Source organism: Tachysurus fulvidraco, chromosome 16 (assembly GCF_022655615.1).
Source record: "Tachysurus fulvidraco isolate hzauxx_2018 chromosome 16, HZAU_PFXX_2.0, whole genome shotgun sequence".
In the NCBI taxonomy this organism is placed as follows: domain Eukaryota; kingdom Metazoa; phylum Chordata; class Actinopteri; order Siluriformes; family Bagridae; genus Tachysurus; species Tachysurus fulvidraco.
In genome coordinates, this window is record NC_062533.1 from 1,058,481 (window position 1) to 1,085,133 (window position 26,653).

The following is a 26,653-nucleotide window of genomic DNA, read 5'->3' on the forward strand; positions in this document are numbered from 1 at the left end:
ACCAGGAGATTTTATCCTTGTTTTTGTTGCTTTGTGCTATGGTCTACTTTTACTGTGTTGAAGACGTCAGCTAAAACTACATGATGACCCACCGCCAATTCTCTTTTAATGACATCCTCATCTTTCTTTCAACACATAAACACGAAAGTGTGCTTGATAATTCAACAATACGATGTCATGACCATCCGTATTATTTTATTCTCCTTTTATTATATCCCAGTCTCACGGCAGTTCGTGACATAGTCACGAACTGTAATCCAATGATTCGTGTTCGTGGACACGTATTTCCCTTCTTTCAATCTAATGTATTTCAATAGGAAGCGTCTTTCGAGTCCGCTCCACGTTTTTCTTTCTGCCACTTGGAAGCATTAGGACAGTAAACTAAATACTACAGTACCCATGAGCCTTTTCTACTTTTACTATGTTGATGACGTCAGCTAAAACTACCTGTTGACCCACTGCCTATTCTCTTTTAATGACATCCTCATCTTTCTTTCAACACATAAACACGAAAGTGTGCTTGATAATTCAACAATACGATGTCATGACCATCCGTTTTATTTGATTCTCCTTCTATTGTGAGGAAGGGGGATTAGTTGTGGTTATTGATTGAATTAAAATAAAAATAAAAAATCAATTAAATTAATTAGTGGACGCCCGCATTACCCGTGAGCCTCAGCGGAGACGGCTGCTATGGAGACGGAGCCAACCCGCTTTGCGATTGGTTGATTTCTGCAGGCCGCGAATTCTCCTTCATTGCGCTCAAAACCACTTCCCAGGTAAGCCACGAGACTTGAATGTGATGATCAAATTTGTTTAAATGTTATAATTGATGCTTTTCTTTGCCATTAGACTCACATGGTTTACATGTTAGCGCAACGAATTAAAGGCCGACCAACTGTTTCCATATTAACAGTAAAAAAAGAAGAAGAAAAAAAAAACGACGCGCCTTTTGTGCAGTCATACAGAAAATGGGAAAAACGTGAATTTTATTGATTTATTCAGTATTTTAGGGACAATTTGTCACATTTTAAACATTTTTTTCAACATATCTAGCCTTCACTACATAATGAACTTTTTCTGTTCTCCCTGCAGATCCCGTCATACTTCACCTTCACCCTATTTAATCACCTCATTTCCTAAAACCAAAGGCACTTTTAAGAGCCAACCTCTATCTATCTATCTATCTATCTATCTATCTATCTATCTATCTATCTATCTATCTATCTATCTATCTATCTATCTATCTATCTATCTATCTATCTATCTATCTATCGCTCTCTCTATCTCTCTCTGTCCATCTATATTTCTATCCATCTCTTCAATATCTATCTGTTCTCTCTCAATTTCTCTATTTCTCAATCTTTCTGTCTTTGTCTACTTATCTGTTATTTTTCTTTGTCTATCAGTCTGTCTGTCTGTCTGTATCAGTCTGTGTTGCAATGGCCACCAGATATGTATTTGACCCACAAAACCCCCATTACCAAGAGGGGAAACGCATGGTTCTTGAAATGGAAATTGATCGCCTTATGCGCCTGAATGCAAGGTCAGAGTTTTTAAATACCTCAATCATGTTATACTTGAACATACAGATGGGGGACAAATTAAAGTAAAAACATGATGAATGTGGAAGGATGAGTGTATTAGATTTCAGACAGGTATATTGCACGATGAGTTAAGCAATTAACATCCTATCATGCTCTCTGGCATATGTAAATGAGGGAATATATTTTGGAAGAATGGAGCTCCATCCCCTGAGTTAGAGACTTCTATGCCAAGGCCCATTCAAGCCGTTAACACCTTACTAACACACTATGTTGTGTTTTCTTTTCACTAGTTACATTTCTTTTGGTTCCAGTACATTGAACATTATCAGTCTTACAAGAAATATTCACTCCAACACACAGAGAGCAACTTTGGAGAGGAAACGTGCAGGCTCTGGAGGAGAACCTCCACGAACCTCTAAAAGGGTCTTTAGAGGGGTAGGTTGTGGCAAGCCAAGGGGAAGGCGAGGAGGGCGACGCAAAGCCTCAGCTACAGGTTATATGTGAATTATTTGACGTTTTTTGAAATTTCCTATGTAAATAGTGGACCGACTGAAATTAGAACACTGATTGATTGATTGAGAATGTAAAATTCTCCAATATCCAAAAAGACATTAAAAAGTTCATAAACCTTTTTGTGGCACTATTATAGAAGACATTACCAAGTACTTAACAGAAGTATGTCTGATTTCAAAAATTGTTCAGTATATACAGTAGGTTGAAAAAAAAAAACATTAATGCAGTTATAGCCTAACCTGTTGTCTTTCTTCTGTGTTTTACAGTCACATACCCTCCGGTTGAGTGTTCCCTGTCATCCAGTGTGGAGGTTCCCTCAGAAATACTAAATCCTCAAGAGGAATTTGGTAAATAACAGTGATGGATTTAAGTTTAAATCTAAAATTCATGTAAAAATAAAGTAATTAAAGACAAAACCCTTAGACAAACCTGGCAGTGCAGTAGATGGATTAAGAACACAATGTAGTAAAGATGTGGTCCAGTTTGATACTGAATCATGAAAGTTTATTCAAATTATTGATCAGTTGACTTTTTAAATTGGCCCTCATAGTCCTTTACAGCTTTATTTTGTATTTTCTTTACAGAGAAAAATATGGAGAGACTCTCAAATATTTTGGCATCATGTCTTTCTGCTGAGCCTCAAAGAAGCTCTGCTTCATCATGGTCTTTTCGGCAGCAGAAAGCCTCAGGGCGCTGGAAAGAGGCAAGACCATACCACCTACAATGCCTTATCGCAAAGGAGGCTGTTGGTCATCCCTTGTGTTGCCTTTGCCACGAGCCTGCTGTTATTAGGTTGGTTTTCAATAATATTAAACTTTAATTACCCAGGGTCAGTTTGCTGAGAATTAATGCTCAGTAGCGTGCTTTATAAGTTAAGTTGCATGTCTTGTGGAATGGTAGAAAACTTGGATACCGAGTTGAAAACCACATTAATGACGAGTTAATTTTCATTAAGGAACTTTGTGCTGTGAGGTGATATTGCTAAACATTGAGCTATTATGCAGTCCTATAAAATCAAATCAGAACTACTCAAAGTAAATTTGAAATAACTTAAATTATTCACCTGAAATAATGTATTTATATTAGAATGTTTTTTTGTTTTGTTTTTTCTCCCTAGGTGCAGAGAGTGTCTTCCTGAGGATTGGTTCTGTGGGGACTGTGATGTATTGCATCACAAAAAACAGCCACTCCACAACAGGGAAAGTGTTATTCGTGGGTTTTTTGAAGCCATTCCTCCAACCTCATGCATCATTAAAGGAGAAGGTGGATATTGCACCCATGAGCAAGGTACGTTCTCATGAAAGTCTTAATGTTGCTGTTCATGTGTGTCAGCAGCCAGTTACAGATAATCAAAATTAGTGGTTTTCTTTCTTTTTGCCAGCTTGCATTTTGCCAACTGTGAAGGTGCCAGACTGCTCCTGTGAAGGCACAAACTTCACTGTATTACCAGGCAAACCGGTGATTTTGATTACCATCAATGGTAAAAACAATATATACTACTTAGATTTCTATTTTAGATTTGATGTTTTTCATACTGGTGTGCTGTGACATTGTGCCCGTCAACACCCATGGTATTGACATTAACTGGAACAAATACAGACATCTTTTTTTTATTTTTGTCCTCTGCAAACAAAAAAAAAATAGTTAGCTCTTGCAAAGCAGTTACATCCTTTGCATGCTTCCAGGATGAAGTCCAATCGATACAGCTATTTGGAATTTGGTGAATTAGACAAATGTAAACAATGTAGGTGTGATACTTCTCAAGAAGTATGAGTACTATACTGGGATTATAGGAACTTAAGCAATGTCTCTCAACCATTCACAATGTGCAGAATGAACTGTTGTAAAAAAAAAATAAGTAGTAAATGTTTGTTTATAATTTTTTTAATTAACTTTTTTGTTCCAAGGGCGTTTTGACTTGCATCAGCCACTATATGAATGTCAAACATGCCAGCAGCAGTGGACTCCTGATTCAAAGGACCTCCTTAGGAGTGGATATTGGCCAGCCTCTGTCAGCAATTCAACGCTTTATACACTGGACCTCCTGAGCTCCTTTCAGGAGCTCAAGGTCATCGCTCCAGGATTCTCCAGACAAGCCTTTGCAAAGCTGTTGGAGCATCGGACTAAGTGTGAAGGAAGAGTAAGTGTAATTATTACTTATAACATGTCTTTCCATAAGCAGACAACATCACAAATACTATTTCTTTCTATATATCTTCCAGAAAGGACATATCAACGGTGATGCATTGCAGCGGAGCTTTTTGGATTTTTTCTACGCTTCTTTTGAAGAAGACCAGCTCTGCTGTAGTGCACCTTTCACCTGCCCAGCCTGCACGCCGGAAATGTTGGCTGTTTCCGCCGATGGGAACAGAAAGCTATATCGCTTTCACCGAAACACAAGGTGGTTTTTGTTTGTCTTTTTATTGATTTATTTATTTACTTTATATATAATGGATGGATTCTCTATTTTTCTTTCTTTCTCAGCTCTGATGATCCTAGTTTTTTTTGAAGGGCTCTTTGTGGCTGAAGACAGTGTGGTGTCTACATTTGTCGACACCATACAGAAAGCACTGAGAAATGCAAGTTTTTTATCTTAACTTCACAAAATAGTTGACAAAAAAAAACATATGTGTCTGACCTTGATTTCCTCCCCACTTCAACTACTTCTGCCTACCAAGTACTCTAAAATCAAATTGAGAGAATAAATGCTACATATTGTAAGACACCATTGCTTTTATTTGATTTGCTGTGTTTGTGTGTCATAGACACAGGGAAGAGGCACATGTGGGGACTCCCAGTGGACAGCAGCGAGGGAGACGTCAAGGAAGGCTTCCAAATTGGATGAAGAGGGGATGGAGGTTGCTGTGTGTCGCCATGGGTTCCTTCTGAAGGCCCTTAATATGTACAGAGGGGAGATATTTGCCTAACCCCTGTATCTTCAGAAGGAGCTCATGCCAGCCAAGGCAAAATTCTTTGCTATGGATGTGGCTTGCAAATATTGGCCATACTTGGAAAAAGCTGCTCGAGTCCTTCCTGCCCTTCAGGAGCTCACCGAAATGAAACCCTTCCTCAGCATAATGCATGCTCGAGCCCATGCTACAAAGTGTGAGGTATGTATACTATATTTGCAACATATGTACATTTGTAATGTTTACACGCACATTAATAATATGAAATGAAAAGGCTACTATACTAGGTAGCCTTTTTGCTTTACAATTTCTTGTACAGATTGTAGAGCATTTTGAGGCAATTTGTGATATAGGGATATATAAATAAAATTTACTTGAATTGATTTGAATATCTTCCACCCTTTACTAACAGATTAAATGGAGTGGTAGGAACCAGGAAGGAGCAGGAACAACAGCCGGAGAGGAGGTGGAGCAAGTGAACAGCTACCTGTCACGTTGTGCCCTGACTACCAAATATATGTCCAAAGCAGGTGATCAGAGTGTTTGAAATATTCCTACATACTTTTATTAGATTATGCATCACATCCTCATTATTTGCTTTCAACAGCACGGGTGGACATGGTTACTTTGCATGCAGTGGGGTGGAACCACAAAAAAAGTCTCTCTCTACATCAGGCACTTTCCACAAGATATGTGAAGGTAAGTCTACTGTTAATTGTTTTGTGTGTCCTTTTGTTGTGTGCACTTGCCAAGTTTTAATTCTGATTATTGTATTATTAACATTGTTAATCAGACTTGTCAGAGACTCCAGGATGAGACTACAAGGCTAGATGAACTCAAAGCAGAGCTACACTGCACAGATGAATTGGTGTCACAGTGGCTCTCTGATGTGAAGGAATGGGCAGCTGATGGTAAGCATGACCAGATAAAAGAAACAACAAATTTCCTTTTTTAATACTAATTGAAATTTTAAGTTTGACACTAAAGAGCAGCCAAAGATCATCATGCTGAGAACATCAATGGATTACAACAGTTGGTGACATCACCTGCCACCATAGACATCCAATGTTATGTCACATATATATGTCTGGTTTATTTTATATTCCAGTTTCCCTGCAGGAAATGCACATACCAAGTTCAATGAAGTTGGATTAAAATGAGTTTTATGTATGAATTCAAACACTGAAACAGTTCTGTGTTTTAACAGTGAATTTGTTTTCACTATTAATTCTACAGAGACACCAGATACATCTCATGCCAGTCAAGGCACCACACCCAGAGGACTTCAGCAGTCAATTGAGGGTCTTTACCTTAGTGTGAGGCAGCGGAAGCAAACCCTCTACCGTCAGAATGGTATAAATATATAATATAATAGATTGAAAAAATCAAGCTACTGTATGCATCCTACTCAACAAATACATAGAAATACAAATAGTATTATATTTCTTATTTATTTATTTATTTATTTTTAAAAAAGTAATTATATAAAGTGTGTATATAAAGTAATACTATTAATTATTTATATATACTGTGTGTGTATATATACATATATATGTATATACATATATATGTATATATACACATACATACATATTCCATTCTTACCTATAGACTACTTCTATCCCTGTACTTCATGTTTTTGTAGACAGCAGCAAGTTTCGCCACCGCCTTCGAAGGAAGCTGGCAGAAGACAAAAAACACCTCCTTCAGGAGATCCAGCACTACAATGGTCTTGTACAAGACTCTGCCACAAACATAGATGTAGCTACTGTGGAGCATTCCCTTAATGGAGAGAACAATGTGTCTCAAATATGGCCATGGGAGGTTCATGGCAGTGGTATGTCAGTTTCCAGAAGCTTCTCAAGAATTTATTTACAGTTCTGCTGTATAGACTATACTGAAAAAACACACAAACTAAATGAACATTACAACACTCAATATGTTACATGCATGCCTTAGATGCATGTAACATATTGAGTGTTGTAATGTTCATTTAGTTTGTGTTTTTTCAGTTTTTTTTATTATGTATCAACTTGAAAAGGTACATTTGTAGTTACAAAACATTGCAATGCTATTATGCAAGATTGTCTCATGCATACATACAATTGCTATTGATTCTTAGCCAACATTTCAATCAAGAAACAATTGCATGACCAAGTGATGTTGGCGATGCGACTGCAAGAGGAAAAAAGCATTTTGGTATTGGAGATGGCACAACACTGCACATGGTTGCAGAGCCTGGCAGTGGTTCTCAAGAACAAGATGGCTGAGGAGGGTAAGTTGAATCCATTTAAAGTATGAATTTCAAATGAAAAAAATAAACATTATCAGTCTCAGCCACACAATTTGAATGGAGTAGAAGGGTTATTGCTCTTTTTACCACAAATGAGGATTATAATTTGCGGTGGTAACAGGTCAGTAAGGCTTTAAAACATTTCAAATTTGCTTGATAGATTTGTTGTATTTGTTGTACTGTGGCTGTTACATAAAAGGAGAAATTAACAAAAGAATTTTGAACATTGAATTCAGCACCATCAAACACACCTATTTCTTGATGTAACACCTGAATGCTACACAATGTGTTACTTTACCACAACTGTAGTGAAGAAGAAAACCGTTAACTTAAAACAGCGATCAGACATTGGCTGCAAAACACAGTTCTGCTGCTTTGGGGCTCACTGCATAAAGTCACCTCAGTGAGACTGATCATGTTGCATCAAGTCAGTTTATACAGAAGCTAGCCGGGTACCATGGCAACGATACACATTAAAATATGCTGGTATGTAGATTTGAATGGATGAAATCTCAAGTTTGTTGGCCTCATTAAGCAATCTTAACAAGCAGTTTGTCTTTAATGTAATCTCTTTTGTATTTTGAGATGTAGACAAGGGAAATGAGGGACTTTGCTGTCTCTTAAGAAGACGACTGTCAGAGGTGTCGGAACAGTTGCAAGTTGTCCTCCAACAGTACAAGACTGCTTTAGGTCCTGAGGCCTCTGTCCTTCTACATGTTGAAGCAGAAGATCCAAGTGGCCTCAGTAGTCCAGACACCAGTGAGGATGAAGAGGAAAACACAGTTTAGGTATTTATTTGTTCATATGTTCTCAAGAATAGACTTGGGGGTGTTCCATCAAGGTGGGTAAAGGAAAAGCCTGGCTTATTTTGATAAATCTTGATAGTTTAAGTAAGAGTTCCGTGCCATTACTGTGGCTTAAGCCCAAGTCACACCAAAGATTCACAATGAGACAAAACCATTTTAGAATGTTACAGTTACAGTGATGTAAACGGGCTCTTTTCAGATTGACTCTGATGGCAACAATTCACCAATTGCTGGTTTTCGAATGTAAGGTACAATACCTGTTTCAAAAGCCAAGTCACTAAACTGTTGGCTAGTTGAAGTTTTGGATGGAGGAAAGAGATGATCAGTTTATCAATTAGTTTGAGGAACAGCACTATCTGTGTAACTCAAGCCTTAAAATTTACTCAACTCTTCAGGGCTGCTTATGTACTCTGTGCACATGCACAATGCATGCTTATTCAAGCCTGGTTAAAGTCACTGTTGACTAGAAGTGGCTAATAATTTAGTGGAATGGCTTGAGCCTGCAGTGAAAGTCAGTGTTAATTTAAGCAAGCCTTTTTCAAGTGGACAGCTTACATTAACTGCATTGATGGAATACCCCCCTGTTACTGTTACTCTTTATTTATTTGTGTATTTATTAATGCTTTACACACCTTGTTCATTCTAAAACTTCACCTTCTTATCATACCTCTTGCTTTTTTTGTTTTTCTATATTTTCCCAGATGGAAGGACTGTGTTGAAGGAAATGGACTCGCCTTATATCTGTATATTATTAGTATGCTGATTGATTAATCACATCAAAATATTTATGCATCCTATATTGTTGAAAATTCAACCTTTTCTTGACAATTTATGTCACTGTCTTTTTTTGTGTTTTACAAGCACATTGTACATTGGTACAGCAGATTTAGATAATACATTCAGTGCTTGTATAATGCATTAGATTGTATGTAACAGAAAAATACACTGTTCTGTATGCTATGATTATACTTTATATTGTATATTATTACAGTTGACAGATAACTTGTTTCCCTGTTTTGTTGGTGCTTTTCAAGTTACCTCAACCTCAGTCCAGTGTCATTAAATACAACCTTATGACATGTGTGACAAATATGCATTTGGTGTATTTTCAATAAATTATTTCCAAAGATGAGTATTTTATGTCTTTTATTTTTCCATACATTATTTAAAAAAAGTTTTATGGTTGATGAAAGTAAATAGCTGGAGAAAGAAACATAAATTAAGCATTTATATGTGTAATCTTGTTTAATTTGACATCACACTGCATTATTAATACTTTAAGGCAGGTCTTTTTATTTATTTACAAACAAACTGCTCTTGGCATTAAACTTGAGATATAGAAGTTATGTGTATCTAAGGTGTATATGCATAATGTATGCATAGCTTTGTATTAGTATTTTTACATTTAATGCATGTATTTGGCATTTTTTGAGAAACAACTTGGTGTGGTGGTGAGTGGCTAGACCTGGGAGAGTTTTTGTCTATGTACAGTATGTGGGACTGTATCTGGATTGTGTTTATGTACAGTAGTTTCTGTAAATGCATAGAGGCAAACTCCTCACCTTTCAGTGAGAAAATTTTGAGACCAAAATAGGTCATCTATAGGATTTGCATAGATCCAATGAAATTGTGTTTTTATGGGGGGGCGCTTACATGGGTAACCAAATGTTTATTTTTGTAAAATGTTGCAACAATATTTTGTGAAAAATTACAAGCTATTGACATATAGGGTAATAATTATACATGAAAAAATTACAGTGAGCAAATGAGCATGTAAAAAAAAAAAAAAAGCATGCCCCTGCCCCATGCAATGTTCTCATCTTTTAACCCCACCTGTTTGTGTCCCTGATATGTGTTAAGGACCCTCTTGAAAACTAGATGGTTCATCTCAAGGGGTTTCATCCTTGTAATAAACTTGTAGTGACCAAAATGAATCGCCTTTTTAAATTACAATTCTGCTGACCATCCAGTGCATTACTACAGGTGTGGGGGAAAGCTTGAAGGACTTGGGTTGAGACTGAAAACATAGACCTCGCATGTCATCATGAAAATAATGTTAAATATTATGCCATGTCAAACAATTTAGTAATTTTCGTCAAAGGGGTTCTGTAAAGCTATGCCTGTGCAAAGTCTTTTCATGAAATTGTGATAATTAAAAGTTTTCCTAGGACTGAAAGAAATTAGCTAATAAAACAGATTCTGTCATATTGTAAACTTGAAAGTGACTCATTTTGGTCACTATTTTTACATAAAAAGGAAAAACAAACAAAAGCTTCTTTTTTATATACAGGGCCTTCAAAGTGCTCTATGAAACTAGGCCTGGGATGGCTTGTGGTAATGAAAAGAGAAAATTAAAACTTTGGCTTAGAGCTAAACCAAATACATCAATTGTAAAGGTTTCAACCTGAAGAGTAACATGTCAGTATGAAGGTTCTATATGGCCCCTGCGTTCCAAATACTGATCTTTGAACCTTGACCTTGGACCATGTTATAATCCAGCAACAAAAAGGTCTACAGACATGGGACCAGCTGTTATAGAGAGCTCTGGACCTCAGCTATCATGTGAGTATAGTCACTATTGGGCACTAACTGGGGGTGCTGTAAAAAATAGCTCACAAGCAATTTTCACCCATTTAAGAATTATATTTTTAAATCTGATAACACCCTCCCCCCTTAAAGCCCTTAAGAGGATCCACAGTTTAATACTGTCAACTTCTAAATATGGGGAATATATCACTGTATTTAAAAACTACAATTCCCAGTACAGACGTGCCAATGAACTTTTACCTAGCATTCAAATCAGCGTCCACACTTGACGTTCGTCCAGTTTAGGGTTAAAAATCAGTAGTTGTCTTTTAACTAGTGAAAAACACTAGTGACTATTGTTCATTTATAGTAGCTATAACCATGGTGATCCAGAAAAGTATATTTATAATTAAATTATATGCTACCCCAAATTGTCATTTCAAAGTAATCCACCTAAAACAAATTTCTCAATTAAATATGCTCAATGTAAGTTGTTTATTTATTTAATCAACTATATCACTGTCATATTGTGTTATGAGTTAACATGATGCATGGAAAAGTAAAAACAAAAATTATAATATTTTACTAGTGTTTATTGTAGTTCATTTGTGTTCTTTGACAAAAATACAAATGAAAATACACCAAATGACTATTTATTCATTAAAGAGTCATCATAACAATTTACTGACAAGATGCACAAGTTGAAACCAATATTCTTTGGCATGGAGTCCAGACAATGGTGGTGATGCAGGGCTGAAAATCTGGCTGCTGATAAGATGAATGTGGAGCTCAGTGGAAGGATCCATTGGAGCTGAATGCAATGATGACTGGAGGTGGATGGGGTGGAAGAGGGTCACGTCAATTTGCCTGAAATGACAACTGACAGCAGCAAAGGAACAGCTTTAAACTTTAAGAACTATGACATGTTTGGTTCAAGAGGCTTGAGACAAAAATATGATTGGTTTAAGAAGTAAAGTGACAACAGTCAGCTGACAAGTTTGGAGTGGAAGACAGTGAGAGTGTGGGAGAGAGAATGTAATAGTATGAAGATGGTCACTTATTGTTGAACCATATTCTAGCTTCATAATTCTCAATTCAATTCAATTCAATTCAAGTTTATTTGTATAGCGCTTTTTACAATAGACATTGTCTCAAAGCAGCTTTACAGAACATAAACATAGAGCAGAAGGTAAACATAATTAATGATAAAGGAAATAACGAATAATAAAAGAAATAAGAATTAACAGAATAAAAATTCTAGATTATTATTAGATGTATATAGTTCACAGTGTGTATGTATTTATTCCCCTATGAGCAAGTCTGAGATGACTCAGGCAGCAGTGGCAAGGAAAAACTCCCTTAAATTGGTAAAGGAAGAAACCTTGAGAGGAACCGGACTCAAGGGGGAACCCATCCTCATATGGGTGACACTGGGGGTGTGATTGTAATATACAGTCAAACAAATGTTGTATTGGTGTGAGGTTCAAGGACTTCTGATCTTCTGAGTACCACAGAGTCTAACTGGAGATGTCTCAGGATTCTTAGAGTCGGCCTCGGCTCAGTGGATGTCCAAAGGCTTCGTCCCACAGAGGACGATGGGAGCTGGTACAGTGTCTGGATGCCTCGGGATGGGTACAAAGAGAAAAGCAGTGGAAAGGGATTAACATATCTGCCGTTCATAAAAATGCGCTGGTCTGATGTACTGGTGCATGATATTATGGGATGTATTATGTGTACGCCTGACTGAAGAGATGAGTTTTTAATCTACATTTAAACTGGGAAAGTGTGTCTGAGCCCCGAACACTATCAGGAAGACTGTTCCAAAGTTTGGGAGCTAAATAAGAAAATGCTCTACCACCTTTAGTAGACTTAGATATTCTGGGAACTACCAGAAGCCCTGAGTTTTGTGATCTCAGAGAGCGTGAAGGATTGTAACGTGTTAGAAGACTAGTTAGATACATGGGAGCTAAACCATTAAGAGCCTTGTATGTAAGTAGCAGCAGTTTGTAGTCAATTCTATACCTAAGAGGTAGCCAGTGTAGAGATGATAAAATTGGGGTTATATGGTCATACTTTCTTGTCCTAGTGAGAACTCTGGCAGCTGCATTTTGGACTAACTGTAACCTATTTATTAAAGATGCAGGACAACCACCTAGTAATGCATTGCAATAGTCCAGTCTAGAGGTCATGAACTAGCTTCTCAGCATCAGATACAGACAGGATGTTTCTCAGCTTGGCAATGTTTCTAAGGTGGAAGAAGGCTGTTTTGGTAGTATGGGCGATATGATTTTTAAAAGACAAGTTACTGTCTAATATAACACCGAGGTCTTTCACTGTCGAGCTACTTGTAATAGTACATCCCTCTAAATGGGAGTTAAGTTGTGAGAGTTTATGTGCACTGGTTTTTGGACCTATGAGTAGTATTTCTGTCTTATCGGAGTTTAACAATAGAAAGTTGCAGCTCATCCAGTCTTTTATCTCTCTAAGGCACTGAGTTAATTTGGACACTGTGGCTATTTCATCTGGTTTTGATGAGATATATAACTGTGTGTCATCAGCATAACAATGGAAACTAATCCCATGTCTTCTAATAATGTTCCCTAATGGAAGCATGTATATAGAGAAAAGCAGAGGTCCTAGAACTGATCCTTGAGGGACCCCATAATTAACTGGTAGTAAACTGGAGGATTCACCATTTAATTCTACAAAATGGTATCGGTCAGACAGGTAGGATCTAAACCAGCTTAAAGCCTGACCATGAATACCTGTGTAATATTGTAAGCGATCTAGAAGAATGTTGTGATCTATAGTGTCGAATGCAGCACTAAGGTCAAGTAGAACTAATAGTGACATACAGTCTTGGTCCGAAGCTAAGAACAAGTCGTTTGTAACTTTAACAAGTGCAGTTTCTGTGCTATGATGGGGCCTGAAACCTGACTGAAACTCTTCAAGGATGTTGCTCTCCTGTAAGAAGGAGCTCAGTTGAACAGACACAACCTTTTCAAGTATTTTAGACATAAACGGAAGGTGTGAGATAGGTCTGTAATTTGATAGTTCATTAGGGTCTAAGTTAGGTTTTTTGATGAGTGGCCTAATAACTGCCAACTTAAAAGACTTCGGGACGTAACCTAAAGATAACGAGGAGTTAATGATATTAAGAAGAGGCTCACCAGCTTTATGTAACACTTCTTTCAGTAATTTAGTTGGGATGGGGTCTAGTGAACATGTTGTTGATTTAGCTGTAGTAATAAGTTTATCTAACTCTTCCTGTCCTGTACTTGTAAAGCTGTGTAAAGCCTTAGGTGAGATTGTGTCACTGGTTGCTCTCATATGTTGGGCGTCACCTATTTTATTCCTGATACTTTCGATTTTATCAGTGAAGAATCTCATAAAGTCCTCACTACTGAAATGTGATGGAATAGTGTGTTCAGATTTCTAATTTTTTGTTAAACTAGCCACTGTGCTAAATAAAAACCTGGGATTGTTCTGGTTATTTTCTATGAGTTTGCTCAGGTGCTCAGCCCTAGCAGCTTTTAGAGCCTGAACTATAGCTGGACATACTGTCCTTATACGCAATTCTAAACACCTCTAATTTAGTTTTTCTCCATTTCCGTTCGAGGTTACGGGTTTCTCTCTTGAGGGTGTGAGTGTGACTAGTATACCATGGTGCAAGTGTTTTATCTCTAACCTTCTGTAATCTGACTGGGGCAACAGTGTCTAATGTGCTAGTGAGTATAGCGTCTATGCTGTTAGTCATTGCATCTAGGTCGTTTGAGTTTGAGGGTACATTAAGAAGTCCAGACAGATCAGGCAGGTTATTTGTGAATCTGTCTTTGGTGGTCGAAATAATGGTTCTACCGAGTCGATAACGTGGTGAGACACAGTTAGTCTGTTCTACAGGTAGTGTGTACATTATAAGGTAATGGTCTGTGATGTCATCACTTTGGGGTATGATATCTATATCAGTGACTTCTATTCTGTGTGATATTATTAAATCTAGTGTGTGGTTACGTCGATGAGTTGCACTAGTGATGTTTTGTTTGAGCCCAAGTGAGTTTAGTAAGTCCATAAATGTGAGTCCTAAAGCGTCGTTTGTGTCGTCAACATGAATGTTAAAGTCTCCTACAATTAATGCTTTGTCAAAGTTAACTAATAGGTCTGAGAGAAAATCTGTGAATTCTCTAAGAAAAACTGTGTAGGGCCCTGGGGGTCTGTACACGGTCGCTAGAGCAAGAGACATAAGGGATTTCTTCGTGTGCACGTGCGATAGTGTAACATTAAGGACGAGCACTTCAAAAGAACTAAATCTATGCTGTGTTCTCTGGGTAACAGTGAGGTAATCACTAAGGATAGTGGCGACACCACCTCCACGACCAGTCAGACGAGGCTCGTGCTTATAGATATATCCTTATGGTGTAGACTCGTTTAGACTGATGTATTCATTTGGTTTAATCCACGTTTCGGTGAGGCAGAGTGCAGTAAGGCTATTATCTAAGATCATTTCATTTACAATAAGTGCTTTGGGTGCAAGAGATCTAATGTTCAGAAGTCCAAACTTTAAGAACTGTTTTTGTTTGTTTCTTTGGCATTTTTCTGGTCTAATTACAGTAAGATTATTTCGAGGACTTCTCGTGTGTTTACTTTTGGATCTCACTGCTCGGGGAACAGACACAGTTTCTATAGGGTGAGCTATGTGTGCATTTTCTGTGTCAATGTGCTGAGGTGGAGGATGGCTATTAAGATTTAAATTTAAAGAGTAGTTTACCAGTCAGAAGGTGTTCAGCGCCCTGGAGATGTGGTCCGAGAGGATCTCCGCTCCAACTCTGCTGGGGTGCAGGCCGTCAGCACGGAATAGCCTAGCTATTCAAACAAGCCTTTCTTAACAGTGGACTGTAAGATTAAGTTAACTTGAAAAGCACGGACAACAGAACACGAAATCAAGTTATGACTAGCTTCATCACTCAATCTCCTCTCCACCAATAAGCTGGTGTGTGGTGGGCATACTGGCGCAATATGGCTGTCATCGCCACATCCAGGTGGATGGTGCATATTGGTGGTGGTTGAGGAGATTCCCCTTACATGTAAAGCACTTTCAGTACACAGAAAAGTACCATATAAATGTAACAAATTATTATTAATTATGTAAACTGTAATAAAATACCAGTGTAATTTATAATCATGACACATAAAAACATGTTTCTGAGTGACATCTGAAAAGGAAATTGAGTTGGATTAAGTATATTTCTATTTAAGCCTGCTTGTGGTTACACCCCATTTGTCACATTTTATCTTGTCAGATTTATCTTTTCACCACTTCAAATGCAGCACAGAAAAAATGTAATAAATAGGCAGAAACCAAAATGGATTACAATTGTACATTTTATTTATTTTTAGTCATTTGGAGAGAATCCTTTGGCTGCCAGGAATGGGCCCACTCCTTGCCACTAAAAAAAAGAAGGAAATTTGTTTGGAACTTTCTTTGTAGTTGGGTGTTTCAAATAAACATAAACCTTTTAACAAGTGTAAAGCACATATCATTACAGAACATGTTTTTATAAGTATAACAGTTTAATTTTCCATCTGTGAACTACCACCATTTGTGAAAGAGAACAGATAAATAACAAATCATTGTAGCCAAAAACAAACAAACAAACAAACAAATAAATAAATATTAACAATAAATTAATAATGCATGCAATAATTGATAAAGCACAAAAACAGAAGAATACATACCATACTGGACAGGGCTCCCAGTCAACCAACATTTCTGCTTTGCCCTGTCAAGAAAATAAAAAGAATTAAAACACATAAATTCAATTCTTAGCATAAGGCTATTATGTTTGGTTATAGGCACTGAGTTTCATTGATACAAAGGGTCATTGTTAATATTTACAGTATCTGATAATGAATTTTTCAGTACAAGCTCCTTCCTAATCTGTAATAAAAACACAAAAATGATCTATCTAACAATTAAATATTATATTACACTCGGCATATTGTCTACACTATGCTTTTCTTGTATGACTGTCTAACCTTTCTCACTCTTTCTCTGACAACACTCCTGATGGGGAAAGTCTCTAGGCGAGTGTGATAGGAGCAATCTGTAAACATCAAAAACATGTTTCACACATTTCTTAGATTAGGAACAAAATAAACAAATACGAAGACTTAAGTAGTGACCAGACTTACAAGGATGACAAGTGATGTTTATCTTTAATCAAAAGTTGAACCAGGTTTAACTTGTACCTTATAGCCAGACTATTCTCAGTTAAAATGTGGTATTCTTGCTGGAACAACAAAACCTCTGCTGAGCCACAGATCACAATTGAGAATACTCTACTGCTGCTGCTTCTTCTACTACTTGGCAATGCATTTTGGTCAAATTAGACACCTGAAGCCAGTTGGATTTTATAGTTTGTCTGTTGGGACTAATTATCTGTTTTAAATAGTTAAAAAACCCAATAAAAATATAGCAAATAACCAAGGGTAAAATAGCAATGTCGACACACTGATGGAAGCATCAATCACTGCATTTACATGCACTTACTCTTTTGTGGCTTTTTCCTCTCAGGCATATGTCTTAGTCCACCTGTGGGATAGAAGATTACAGTCCAGTCATATACCCACGTAAAAAATAAAAATAAAAATGACAAACATGCAGTTTGTAATGTCTTTTCAACATAAATGTGTCCCTGGTGCATCTAGATACTCCAAAAATATGAGACCAGAACATCCTCTTTCAGTAAATGCGTACACAATATTATATTTGGCTCCACATTTTACATCATGCGCATGCTTATTAGCATAATAACCAGTAGGCTTCTAGATTGCTCCATCTAAAATGGCTTTTTTCAGACAGACAATGAACTGAGGGTCTGAATAAAAGGGCCAATTTAAGATAAATAAGGATTTTTTTGTAACTGTGGACATGCAAAGCTATTCTAGTGGAGTTTCAGAATAAAACTAGATTTGTAAAGTTTGTCGCAACAAACTTTGTTTGTTGCTACAAACAAACGGTACTCGGATCGCTTAGAAAAAGTAATAGCAACAAACTTCAGACCAGGGTCTACAACATGTCAGAATTTGGTGCATGTGGCTCGAAAGCCCTAGGAGGAGTTACTCTTTATAATTTTTTGTCTAAGGAAAACAGAATGTTGGCTTCTACAAAGCCAACATAAATATAGAAATAAGCATAAGAGGTCCCCTTTAAATTAATTAAATTCCTTATGAGAATCTGCTTGACAAATGAGCTATGTTAATAGAGATATCAGATCCACTAATAATTACCCTACAAACATTATTTACATACCTGACTTTTTCTTCTGTGGGTTTGGAGAAAGAAAATTACTCATATACCAAATAAAGTTTTATCTTATTATTTAAAATACTAGATATAACACAGAAATGCTGCATGTGGTGTGGTTAGCATGAAATGTGCTCATCAAATTTCATGACAATCCAATTGATTTTAAGATTTATTGCTTTCAAGTGCTCATGGACAAACACTGAAATCCTTTTACCCCACTGACAAGAAGGACCTAAGGATTCACTGAATTTTAGACTCTCTCTTATGTTTGCTATGTAAGCACTTCTAAAACTGTGTTTCAATTGGTGCCATGAGTTTGCATGGCTTTTAGAAATAACTATACATATAGTACGCACAGAAAATGACCAAAATCAAATGTATGCTTAATTTGTGAGGCCTGATGGGAGGGGTGGTATTTTTACAGTTGGATACTTTCATACTTTCAGACCTGAACACAGAATGCTGTTACAATTGAGAAAGAAAACTGGTTGTGTAACAGTATTTTGGATCTGCGCATCGTCTTAAAGTGACCGTAGCCTATATTCATGATGCTTTCTGTATCATGAATGTTAATCAAACAATAAAAAACAAAGAGGAAAAATCATTTTTGCAGTTTTAACACAAATTAATTATATTTAATTTATACAGTTAAGAATATGCAGTGTTATTTTACATTTTACACTATTTATTTCATTTGTATCTTTGTTCTATTGTATTTATTTATACTTGTGATTTGTTCATTATTTTCAATGTGTATTCACCCACCTACAAAATCACCCAATCATCCTTGAATGGTTAATTCTTTCCAAATAGAGCTACTCAAGTTATCTGGTGATTTTTTTTTGGTGAATTTCTATCATAATATATGGTGCAGAAAAATAAAATTTGTACATTTTAATTTTTTCAAATATCATGCGGCCCTACCCTGACATTTAAGTGTGTGACTCAAGAAATTTGTTCCAACAGCCCTAGTACAGATAGATCTATCATCTGTCTAATAATATAATATCAGATGGACTTTTCTTGTAGATTAATCATGGAAATTAGAAACTTGAAAGTTTTACTTTAGTATCAAGCAGCAAAAATGTTTTAGCGTGACATGTTTGAGTTAATTTCCCTACTTGACATCATGCGTCCTGCAATGTAACTTTCACATGCATACATTGCATTGTTGATGCTGAAAATATATATCATGCAGCCCTAACCTGCATAAAGCTCTATGGGGAAAAACAAAACAAAAAAACACTGGAAGTCAAGTAACGTTAAAGTAACCCATGGGTCAAACACTTCAAGACTTTACAAATATAAATTGTAACTTTTTAAATCTGTCCTAATTACCTTGACCCTCCGAGGTACTCATCTGCTCCATCTCCCCCTCTGTAGTGCCCGTCTGCTCCATCTCCCCCTCTGTAGTGCCCATCTGCTCCATCTCCCCCTCTGTAGTGCCCGTCTGCTCCATCTCCCCCTCTGTAGTGCCCGTTTGCTCCATCTCCCCCTCTGTAGTGCCCGTCTGCTCCATCTCCCCCTCTGTAGTGCCCGTCTGCTCCAACTGCGTGGTCCTCACCACCTCGCGGTTGCTTGTGTTCTCCAATGGTTCACAGGGTGTGAGGTGCAGCGTAATCAGCTGATCATCATTAATATCCTTGGTCCAACCTGTGCAAGTTAAACAAGTGTTGTTTCACTCCCATTTATAGGGTTAAAAATTGAACTTGAACTGTACATATTTAAGTGTTAATCTGTTTGAATCATATAATCAAATTTTTCATAACCAGATTTGTGGGCACTTTAGATTCCAGGGAAATTATTGATAGTCTACTGGATGTATTATACATCTGCAAATCTATATTTAATTGATTTTCTGTGACTAAAACAAATACATCTTTTAGTCAGGAAAAAAACAGAGTGCTCATAATATGTATTCAAAAAATGACACCAAGTGTAATGTTTGTTTGCAGACTGAGTCTGTATTTAGTTTAGACTAGACTGTGTTGTGCACTAAAAAACTTTAGGCTTTATGCCTCCAGGTTAGTAGTAGTGTAAGCGTGTGGTGTATCCAGCCAGCATTTGATGGTTTTCTTTTTCTTTGTGCTGTTTCCGTTAATGGTCCATCTGCATCATGAGCTCTACAGCTGAGATTTATTACAATTTGATTCATTGACTCAGTGACCAAAACAGACCTTAGCAGATAGCATGGATCTAATTAGTATATGTCCCTACAAAAATTACTTTTGGTCAGTGTGCCTAAACATTAAAAATATTGTTGTACTGTATGTGGGCTGAAAACAGAAAGGAAATATGGCTCGTAGAAACATCATCCCAAACATAATTCCATAGTAGTATGTTTAAACGCAATATTGTTTAAAGTAACAAATATAAAATTAAACAATCTTAAACACTTGCTTACAATCATAGAACATGTGTTGGATATATAAAAATGGAAACCTCTCCCAAGTTTCTAATGTCAAGGAGGTGAGGACTGAAATTGACTGAATTTAAAGTTGTTTTATTTTTTAGGGTTGAGCCATTCCTTTAATGATTTAAACACTGACAAAATCTTGTGTACTAAAAAAAAGTTGTGAAAATACAATGCATGCATCTCACCATCAAAAATGTTTTCATATATTGGGCCTATCCTCTGAAGGTAGTCCTGGGCACGGGTGGAGAGTGTGCAGCGAGGGGTTAATATTTCACACTTATTTTCTTTTTTATTGTTTTGCTTTCCAAGGAGCAGAACTGGCTTGTATCCAATGGCATGGAGTTTCTCAAGCTGCAATGAAATGACAACATTATGGATTTGCAGCAAAAATAACTAAGAATATTAATTATTGAGAAAATATAACATTATTAATGACAGCATCCAGGTTAATGCTATTTAGGATATTTAACTTCATGGTGTGTTTAGCTTTTGTATACCAAGTATCTGAAAACAGTAAAAGCTCATACAGTTGAAGCAAAAAACAACTCTTCTGTTTAGAAAAACAGCAAAAAGATGAATCTCACACCATGAAGGTAAAAGAGAACTTTTTGCAAAATTAGTAGCTTGAGTTTAGCACCTACACTGAAAGAATTGTGTAACCACTGTGTAATTGGATAGTGATTAATAGATTAATAGATCTATAGATTAAAAAAAAGTTTTATTTTTCACAAAGGTTCTGCCTTTATGTTTTATAACCAAATGAGTGAATGCTGCACATACATTTACACTTGACATATGTACATTGTAAAATGCTTTAATGAATGTAGTTCATTTGTTATTTCTTGTTTACTTGATAAAGTTTGATTATTACTGTATATTGCACCTGTGATTCTGTTATAATGCATGCCTGTATTTGTTATGAACTCAGAATTGCATTGAAAAATGTGGCGGTGTGTGCTTTACATCACTTCATATATAGTGCAAGAGAAACTATGAGTATGCAATTTTACATCAGTAAGTAATGAAATAAAAGCAAAGCACTAATAAATCCTGTAACTGGTACGTTGTGTGTTAGCTGGTAAGGATTTGCATGCACGTGATGTTCATTGTATTTATCAGCAGCAGTTTCCATGGTTCATTTAAGTATTGTGTTTACCATTGGAACTGAAGCCCTAAAATGTAACATAATGTATTATTTTGTATATTTTTAAATTACTCTGGTGGCTTATGCAAACTTACTTTATTTTATTAACAAAAACTAGTTTGGGACTGCTATTTAATAGCCTTACATTATAAGCCTACTTATTCACCAGTATTAGTCATATTAGTACAATTTATGTGTATGTTAATGAAGTGGGATAGTACTTGTAAATTTGCTTGTTTTGTAAATAAAATAAATAAATTATATGTGTGTGTGTATATATATATATATATATATATATATATATATATATATATATATATATATATATATACAAACACTGTGAAATACTGTGGCATTGTGTGTGTGTGTGTGTGTGTGTGTGTGTGTGTGTGTGTGTGTGTGTGTGTGTGTGTGTGTGTGTGTGTGTGAGTGTGTATAAACAAGCAAATTTATTTCACACACACACACAGTCATGATGTGGAAAATGTGGGTCCCCTGCCCAAATCACTGTCCTAGATGACAGATTAACATCATGTAAGAAATTGCACCTAGGGTAATTGCACCATGATTAAGGCTTCATCCTTGATGGATGCACTGTTGTGGTTCTTCTTACGACCAAACACCCATTCCTCTCGCTTGTCATCAAACCTCTGAAGCCTCTTCTTGAGGCGCTGCTTCAGAGGCTGCTCCTTTTTGCAATGGCAACAGATCTTCTGTGCACAAAATAAAATACCCTGACAAAATGGACAAATCTTTTTTGTAGACCCCCCTGGCATTATATCGACAGACAGACAGACAGACAGACAGACAGACAGACAGACAGACAGACAGAGAAAAATAACAGACAAGTAGACAAAGACAGAAAGAGAGGAAAGATTGAGAAATAGAGAAATTGAGATAGAGAACAGATAGATATTGAAGAGATGGATAGAAATATAGATGGACAGAGAGATAGATAGATAGATAGATAGATAGATAGATAGATAGATAGATAGATAGATAGATAGATAGATAGATAGATAGATAGATAGATAGATAGATAGATAGAGGTTGGCTCTTAAAAGTGCCTTTGGTTTTTGGAAATGAGGTGATTAAATAGGGTGAATGTTGAGTAATGTAGTGCTTAAAGTTTAAAAATGAATAACAAATGAGCAAAAACAGTGCTTCCGAATGGCAGAAAAAACATGGTGCAGACACGAAAGATGCTTCCTATTGAAATACATTAGATCGAAAGTCCGTGCTGAGTGACACGAAAAAAAGGAAAATTCGTCTCCACGAACACGAATCAAACAGATTACATTTCGTGACCTCTGTCACGAACTGCTGTGAGACTGGGTTGGTTCATTTTTGGTTTAAAAACAATGCTCAAATAAAAGTTACTTTCATTTGTCTTGATTTTAAGTCACTGAGTCAATTTGACAGACTCGTTTCCCAGCTCTGTGACTTTCTACATGTATTGTAGAAAGATGTGGCTCAGTGAATAGTGAATAGTTCCCATCACTACATTGTAGCTGTTATGTTACATCTACATGTGAATGGCCTGGCATTGATACAATAGACAAGCCAGGCATTTGTCTGTAACTTAAAATGTGTCTTGGACACGATATTTGCAATTTGCCACATCACCATTTTAAACATACATTTATGGTAATGAAGTACACAGTGAGATGAAACAACCTTCCTCCAGGACCATGGTACTACACAAATATGAAACAACACAGTGAATGTTTTCCGAATGAATGACTATTAACAGATTTGTGAATCTTAGCCTCCTAGTGGTTCAGTGGAAAGATCTCCCTCTCATATTGCTGTGGCCTGTGTTTATCTAACTGTACGAAAGCCTGACCTAGGAACCAAATACCGGAAATGTTGGTGTCCATACGGACTTATTATGATGTTGCGCAATGGCAGATAGCAGTTGATCAGTTCATACCTGCATGCTTGTTTTATGCTCTGTATTGTGCATTTATGCTTTAAAACCACACCCACACACAGACATTCATAAAGACATCATCGCCATAAGATTGTTGCAGGTGACAACTTAAAGATGTTAATAAAGGCTACTGTATGAAGAATCTCTCCTCCACTGTCTGATTCTCTAACCGGAATCCTGTTCATATTTGGCCGCCTCAACCAGTTAAATCTAGAGGGATAGCATCACTCCCTCACAAAGTGGTCCTTCGAGCCGGATTGAGAGCAATATTGAACCAATATGGATGAAGCACGAAGTGACGCATCTGAGACACGTTCCAGACCTCGGCGTAAGACGAATCTGCCTACCCACCTGAACGATTACAATGTCGGCTACCAACTCCAAAGGCTTCCTCCCACTGTCCTAAACAGCCCCGAGGCAACTCGAGGACAACATCACACAGTGGTGTCAGCTCTCACTCCAAGACAAGTAGGCATTCCATTACATCCGCTGGTGTTTATGTTCCATCAGAGCTTTCTAGCGTCCAGACTGCTATGCTGGAGGAGACGATTAAACAGAGACAGTATGACAGTCTACGGCAGCAAGTAGAAAAAGAGGCCAGCGCATGCAAGAGGAGGCTCTAGAGGCAAAGGTGGCCCTGTCAAATCGCCTAGAACGTCGGCATAAGCTTCAACAAACAGAGACTGAACTTGAAGTGGCTACGCTTGTCTCTTCCATGCTCTCTAACTCCAGTTCAACCACTCCAGTTTCTGCAGAGTCTGGTTCTCCCAACGTACAACAGCTTGCAGCACAGTACAACCAGACTTGCTCACCTCAACTCCTGTCTCCCAAGCCTGCTTGCAGCACAGTACAACCAGACTTGCTCACCTCAACTCCTGTCTCCCAAGCCTCAGCAGCCCTGCCCCACCAAACAACATAGTTCTGACGATTCTGCGGTGTCCCAGCGGCCACCTATACCACCACAGGCGGACTCACCAGGTATTTACCCTGCAGGTGTGCCCTTCCACACTGCACCGCTCCCGGTGTCACAAGCGCTCTTATCGCCATCCCCTAACATAGCACTGTCTGCTTACACTGCTGTTCCAGTACACTCTGAATCATCAACATTGAACGTGCCACCTCAGCCTTCGGCAGTTTTCCGAAGTCCATGTGCTGTGAACCAAGTCAAGAGTCAAGAAGCTTTTTATTGTCATTTCAACCATATATAGCTGTTGCAGTACACAGTGAAATGAGACAACGTTTCTCCAGGATCAAGGTGCTACATAAAACAAAGACAGGGCTAAGGACATGTAAGTAGTCTTAGCCACATAAAGTGCAACTGTGCAACCTGGTGCAAACAGTGCAGGACAAGACAAGCAAGACAGTGCAGGACAAAAGACAGTGCAGAACAAAAAACAGTGCAGACATTAAGTTACAAGACAATACAAAAAGTACAAAAAATGCAATACACAAAAGACAATAAACAGTAACAGAAACAGCGCCGACCGACCAGTGTAAATACTGAATGTTCAAACAATATTTTGTGCAGTAAAAGAATGAACAGCAGCAGGTTCTTAACAGCAGGTCCTTTGGATTATATATAGAGTTGTGCAAAAAAACAGCAGATGACTGAGATATTGTCCAATATGTGCAAAAACAGCAGAAAAGTGTGCAAAACAGTGTGTGTGTTTTGTGAGGGTCTATGCAGTCCATACAGATGATGTGTGTGTATGTTGTGCTCAGTATAGTACAGTTCAGTTATTGAGAAGTCTGATGGCTTGTGGGAAGAAACTGTTACGCAGTCTGGTCGTGAGGGCCCGAATGCTTCGGTACCTTTTTCCAGACGGCAGGAGGGTGAAGAGTGTGTGTGAGGGGTGTGTGAGGTCATCGACAATGCTGTTGCCTTTGCGGATGCAGCGTGTGGTGTAAGTGTCCATGATAGAGGGAAGAGAGACCCAATGATCTTCTCCGCTGTCCTCACTATCCGCTGCAGGGTTTTGCGATCCGAGATCGTACAGTTCCCAAACCAGACAGTGATGCAGCTGCTCAGGATGCTCTCAATGGTCCCTCTGTAGAACATGGTCAGGGTTGGGGGAGGGAGATGTGCCTTTCTCAGCCTTCGGAGGAAGTAGAGACGCTGCTGGGCTTTCGTGGTAATGGCGCTGGTGTTGAGTGGCCAGGTGAGGTTCTCCGCTAGATGAACACCCAGAAATTTGGTGCTCTTGACGATCTCTACAGATGATCCTTCGATGTTCAGCGGAGAGTGGTCGCTCCGTGCTCTCCTGAAGTCCACAACCATCTCTTTAGTTTTGTCCACATTCAGAGAAAGGTTGTTGGCTCTACACCAGGCAGTTAGTTGTTGCACCTCCTCCCTGTATGCTGACTCGTCGTTCTTGTTGATGAGACCCACCACGGTCGTGTCATCGGCAAACTTAATAATATGATTCGATCTGTGCATTGCTGCACAGATCGTGAGTCAGCAGAGTGAACAGCAGTGGACTAAGCACACAGCCTTGAGGAGCACCAGTGTTCAGTGTGGTGGTGCTGGAGATGCTGTTCCCGATCCGGACTGACTGAGGTCTCCCAGTCAGGAAGTCCAGGATCCAGTTGCAGAGGGAGGTGTTTAGTCCCAGCAGGCTCAGCTTCCCAATCAGGTGCTGAGGGATGATTGTATTGAATGCTGAACTAAAGTCTATGAACAGCATTCGTACATAAGTGTCCTTATTGTCCAGATGGGTGAGGGCTAAGTGGAGGGCTGTGGTAATGGCATCGTCTGTGGAGCGGTTTGGACGATACGCGAACTGTAGGGGGTCAAGTGAGGGTGGTAGCTGGGTCTTGATGTGACGAGCTTCTCGAAGCACTTCATAACTATGGGTGTGAGTGCAACGGGACGATAGTCATTGAGGCAAGACACTGTAGACTTCTTTGGGACAGGAACGATGGTGGTAGTTTTGAGGCACGTAGGAACAACGGCGCTGCTCAGGGAAATGTTGAAGATGTCCGTAAAGACATCCGCTAGCTGTTCTGCACATTCTCTGAGCACCCTGCCAGGAATGTTGTCATAGAGATCTCCTCACGTCGGTCGTGGATAGACAGAGTACCTGGTCATCGGGACGAGGGATGGTCTTCCTTGGCGTAACGTTGTTCTGTACCTCGAACCGAGCGTAGAACTCGTTCAACACGTCTGGGAGGGAGGCGTCGCTATAACAAGCAGGTGAAGCTGTCTTGTAGTTTGTGATCGCCTGTATGCCCTGCCACATGCGCCGGGTGTCTCCGCTGTC

General features: G+C 38.1%; 3 protein-coding genes and 1 long non-coding RNA gene across 6 annotated transcripts; 2 read left to right on the forward strand and 2 right to left on the reverse strand.

The window, feature by feature from the left end:
• The first annotated feature begins 1,541 nt into the window (after nucleotides 1–1,541).
• LOC113640959 lies at nucleotides 1,542–4,949 on the forward strand. Its single transcript, XM_047801966.1, has 9 exons — nucleotides 1,542–1,546; nucleotides 1,908–2,040; nucleotides 2,327–2,407; nucleotides 2,645–2,852; nucleotides 3,178–3,347; nucleotides 3,442–3,540; nucleotides 3,968–4,200; nucleotides 4,283–4,461; nucleotides 4,826–4,949. The coding sequence occupies exons 4-9, from the start codon at nucleotides 2,653–2,655 to the stop codon at nucleotides 4,947–4,949; spliced, it is 1,005 nt and encodes a 334-aa protein (XP_047657922.1). The 5' UTR covers nucleotides 1,542–1,546; nucleotides 1,908–2,040; nucleotides 2,327–2,407; nucleotides 2,645–2,652.
• A 62-nt stretch (nucleotides 4,950–5,011) lies between these two features.
• Nucleotides 5,012–9,200, forward strand: LOC113647498. 3 transcript variants are annotated; one of them, XM_027154229.2, is made up of 9 exons: nucleotides 5,012–5,170; nucleotides 5,382–5,499; nucleotides 5,577–5,668; nucleotides 5,763–5,880; nucleotides 6,206–6,322; nucleotides 6,615–6,806; nucleotides 7,092–7,244; nucleotides 7,848–8,050; nucleotides 8,770–9,200. In XM_027154229.2, exons 1-8 carry the CDS (start codon nucleotides 5,012–5,014, stop codon nucleotides 8,048–8,050), a joined length of 1,152 nt encoding a protein of 383 aa, XP_027010030.2. In that variant the 3' UTR covers nucleotides 8,770–9,200. The 3 variants fall into 3 exon arrangements, with proteins under 3 accessions (XP_027010030.2, XP_027010031.2, XP_047657921.1); XM_027154230.2 differs by having other exon boundaries at nucleotides 7,854–8,050; XM_047801965.1 differs by lacking the exons at nucleotides 7,848–8,050; nucleotides 8,770–9,200 and adding an exon at nucleotides 7,572–7,729.
• A 6,755-nt stretch (nucleotides 9,201–15,955) lies between these two features.
• On the reverse strand, nucleotides 15,956–16,674 carry LOC125139083. Its single transcript, XR_007138199.1, has 2 exons — nucleotides 16,328–16,674; nucleotides 15,956–16,038 (listed from the first exon to the last, which is right to left on the reverse strand). It is a non-coding gene; the product is annotated as an uncharacterized LOC125139083 (long non-coding RNA).
• A 2,150-nt stretch (nucleotides 16,675–18,824) lies between these two features.
• LOC125139075 lies at nucleotides 18,825–22,346 on the reverse strand. Its single transcript, XM_047801967.1, has 4 exons — nucleotides 22,024–22,346; nucleotides 20,502–20,667; nucleotides 19,239–19,553; nucleotides 18,825–19,117 (listed from the first exon to the last, which is right to left on the reverse strand). Exons 1-4 carry the CDS (start codon nucleotides 22,234–22,236, stop codon nucleotides 19,101–19,103), a joined length of 711 nt encoding a protein of 236 aa, XP_047657923.1. The 5' UTR covers nucleotides 22,237–22,346; the 3' UTR covers nucleotides 18,825–19,100.
• Between the last annotated feature and the right edge of the window lie 4,307 nt (nucleotides 22,347–26,653).